This window comes from Olea europaea, chromosome 8 (assembly GCF_002742605.1).
Source record: "Olea europaea var. sylvestris chromosome 8, O_europaea_v1, whole genome shotgun sequence".
Lineage (NCBI taxonomy): Eukaryota > Viridiplantae > Streptophyta > Magnoliopsida > Lamiales > Oleaceae > Olea > Olea europaea.
Window position 1 is genome coordinate 478068 of NC_036244.1, and position 2832 is coordinate 480899.

Genomic DNA, 2832 nt, shown 5'->3' on the forward strand with positions numbered 1-2832 from the left:
GTTGGCGAAAGAAAGTTATTGGGTCCTAAATATGTCCAGATTACTGCTGAGAAAGTAAAGATAATTAAAGAAAAGTTAAAGACTGCCCAAGATATACAGAAGAACTATGCAGATAGATGTAGAAGAAACCTTGAATTTGATGTCGGGGATAGAGTTCTCCATGCGGTTGTCGCCATGGAAAGGTGTTATCAGATTTGGTAAACGAGGTAAATTGAGTTCAAGGTATATTGGCCCATATGAGATTGTTGAACGCATCGGTCCAGTTGCGTATCGATTGGCTTTGCCAACAGAATTGTATAGAATTCATGATGTATTCCATGTTTCTATGCTTCGTAAGTATATTCCAGATCCATCTCATGTTTTGGAATCACAACCAGTAGAACTGAAGGAAAATCTTGCCTATGAAGAAAAACCAGTTCAGATATTGGATAGGAAGGAACAGGTTTTGTGTAGTAAGACTATTTCATTGGTTAAAGTCTTGTGGAGGAATCATGCTATAGAAGAAGCGACATGGAAAAGTGAAGAGCAGATGCATCCCCAGTATCCCCAGATTTTTCGTACTTAGTTGATCGAATTTCGAGGACGAAATTCTTTTAAGGGGGTAAGTTTTGTAATACTCTAATCAATTCACAAAGAAAAGTCAAACTTAAAAAAAAAAAAAAGATAAAAATTGTGAATGTTGTAATTTAAAATAAAATTTGACCAAATACGGACAAAATTTGTATCCTTTCATGAAGAAAGGAGTGACAGAATTACATTGGTAAGAAACAAACAAAGAGGATTTCATCTCTTATTCACATTCACAGTTGATATTTACACCAAAGTTAGAAACGTTTATGCCAACAATAGTAATTGCTTTGACCGTGCATTTAAGGCATTACATTACTCATATATATATATATATATATATTAGGTGTTATAAAATATTTTTAAATTTACATACAAAAGAAATAAATTAAAACTTCATTCGAAGTGTAAAAATATATTATTATTAACTTTAGAAACTAACTGATTCTCTTGTGTGTTATTATCTTAATATTTAACCACCAACACGAATAAGCCCCTGTTTCGTATAGCTAAGTATCCAATTTTTAATAAAAATTGTATAAGAAATTTTTTATTAAAAAAATTAATCTCCTCCAAACCAGGAGTAGAAAGAAAAATAAAATAATGAACCAGTAGCCTGCGATTAAAAAATAAACAACAACATAATTATGGAACATGTTCATACATTAAAGCACGCGAAACTCTACGAACATTTTATCCAACTAAACTGAAATTAAGATACAGAAGTTCCAAAGGTGCACAAACCTACATTATCCAACAGTTTTTCCTTCAATTATCTTGGCTACCCTTGATGTGATGCTGCCCAAATTGCTCCACCTTCTCCTTCATATCATGAGCAGTATGCGCAAGCTTTTCTCTAGCCCGATCGAGCTCGTCCGCCCCGATTGGGTGTTTCCCAGTTGCATATCTATACATCCAGTAAAATACAAAACTGGCAGATGCACCAAACCCTCCTGAAGCCAAGAACCCTGCAAATATCAGAAACAAGGCTATGGCAGCGGGGACAAGAACCGGGCTGAAGATTACAAGCAAAGGGGTGGCCAGCACTAAACCTATGACTGTGGCCGCCAGAGTTAGCCCGGATAGAACCATGAGGAAGCCACCGATTGTGACGGCGGCGGTGGTCTTGGCTACCTGATGAGAAAGCTGATGCTGTTGTGGCTGCCCACGGCCATAATACTGTTGATTTTGAGCCATGATGAAAAATCGAAATGGAAACGAAATTGGATTTTTAGTGCATGTGAGAAGATCGGTGATGGGATTACGTAGCGAGTGTGTTGTATATATAGATAAGAGGTGAAATGTATGGAGAAGAGGATAAAGATGTTACGTGTTGGATGTTTGTATCACCCATGGTGTTGCTAGACAAAAAGTGCTTTTGTAGCTTGACACGTATCATTTCTTCTTCACCTTCTTAAGACCATGTTCGTTCGAGCTTATAAGTTACATAAGTACCGTTGTAACTTATTCTTTCGGACAAACATGGGTTTGTCTAAATCCAACTCGATCCACGGAGCCACTGATGTTGAAAAAGACCAATTTTCTTTTCACTTTGAATATTTATTGTTTTATTTTTTTAAATTAGAGATCAAAACTCATTTGACATGGTTTTCATTCTATTTATTTTTTGAAAGAGAAGTATCAGTAGGGATGAATTGCCCTAGTAAATAGAATGTTGAGGATAATAATGTCAATTAAAAAAAAAAATTGTGTACAAAAATTGGCATTAAACATTAAAGGTCCTTAAGAGCATCTCCAGAGTGTTACAGGAATTTCTAATAGGTGACATACAAGTAGAAGATATCTATATGGTATCGATGAATAGACAGCTATAAGGTCAAAATTCACTTCCAATGCATTTCATATCCAATGTAAATATATAATAATAGAGAGGGGAAAAAAGAGAAATGAGAGAGAGAAATTAATTTTCAGTGACTCACATGGACCAACAGAAACTCTACATTTAGATGAACATCCTCTTTTTTTTTTTTTGGTCATGTCAATTAGACAAAATCACACTTAAGATTGCATTGGAGAGAAATTTTGCAAACGTTATCTATTTTGCTTATGTAATCTTTCAATCCATGTTAGCATTGGACATGCTTTAATACCTGCTTGTAACCAATCTAATGGGATGTCATGGTACTGTTTTCTAAGGGGTAAATTTTTCGTTGAAGATTTTGGATCTGCATTGTGATTTTATGTCCTAGAAGTTTTCAATTACTTTGTTCGAGTCTCAACCTATATTTGGCTTATGTTTATAAA

General features: G+C 34.9%; 2 protein-coding genes across 2 annotated transcripts; one reads left to right on the plus strand and one right to left on the minus strand.

Annotated features, from left to right (window-relative positions):
- Positions 1 to 106: 106 nt before the first annotated feature.
- LOC111399185 lies at positions 107 to 565 on the plus strand. The gene has a single exon (XM_023026453.1). The coding sequence runs from the start codon at positions 107 to 109 to the stop codon at positions 563 to 565; it is 459 nt and encodes a 152-aa protein (XP_022882221.1).
- A 600-nt stretch (positions 566 to 1165) lies between these two features.
- On the minus strand, positions 1166 to 1870 carry LOC111398455 (oleosin 1-like). The gene is made up of 2 exons (XM_023025357.1): positions 1620 to 1870; positions 1166 to 1535 (listed from the first exon to the last, which is right to left on the minus strand). Exons 1-2 carry the CDS (start codon positions 1762 to 1764, stop codon positions 1336 to 1338), a joined length of 345 nt encoding a protein of 114 aa, XP_022881125.1. The 5' UTR covers positions 1765 to 1870; the 3' UTR covers positions 1166 to 1335.
- Positions 1871 to 2832: the final 962 nt, after the last annotated feature.

Coding starts and splice junctions, on each gene's coding strand:
- LOC111399185 (XM_023026453.1), top strand. CDS start 107: ATGCAGATAGATGTAGAAGAAACCTTGAATTTGATGTCGGGGATAGAG.
- LOC111398455 (XM_023025357.1), bottom strand. CDS start 1,764: ATGGCTCAAAATCAACAGTATTATGGCCGTGGGCAGCCACAACAGCAT. Junction 1,536..1,619: donor TCTGGCGGCCACAGTCATAG/GTTTAGTGCTGG, acceptor TGATATTTGCAG/GGTTCTTGGCTTCAGGAGGG.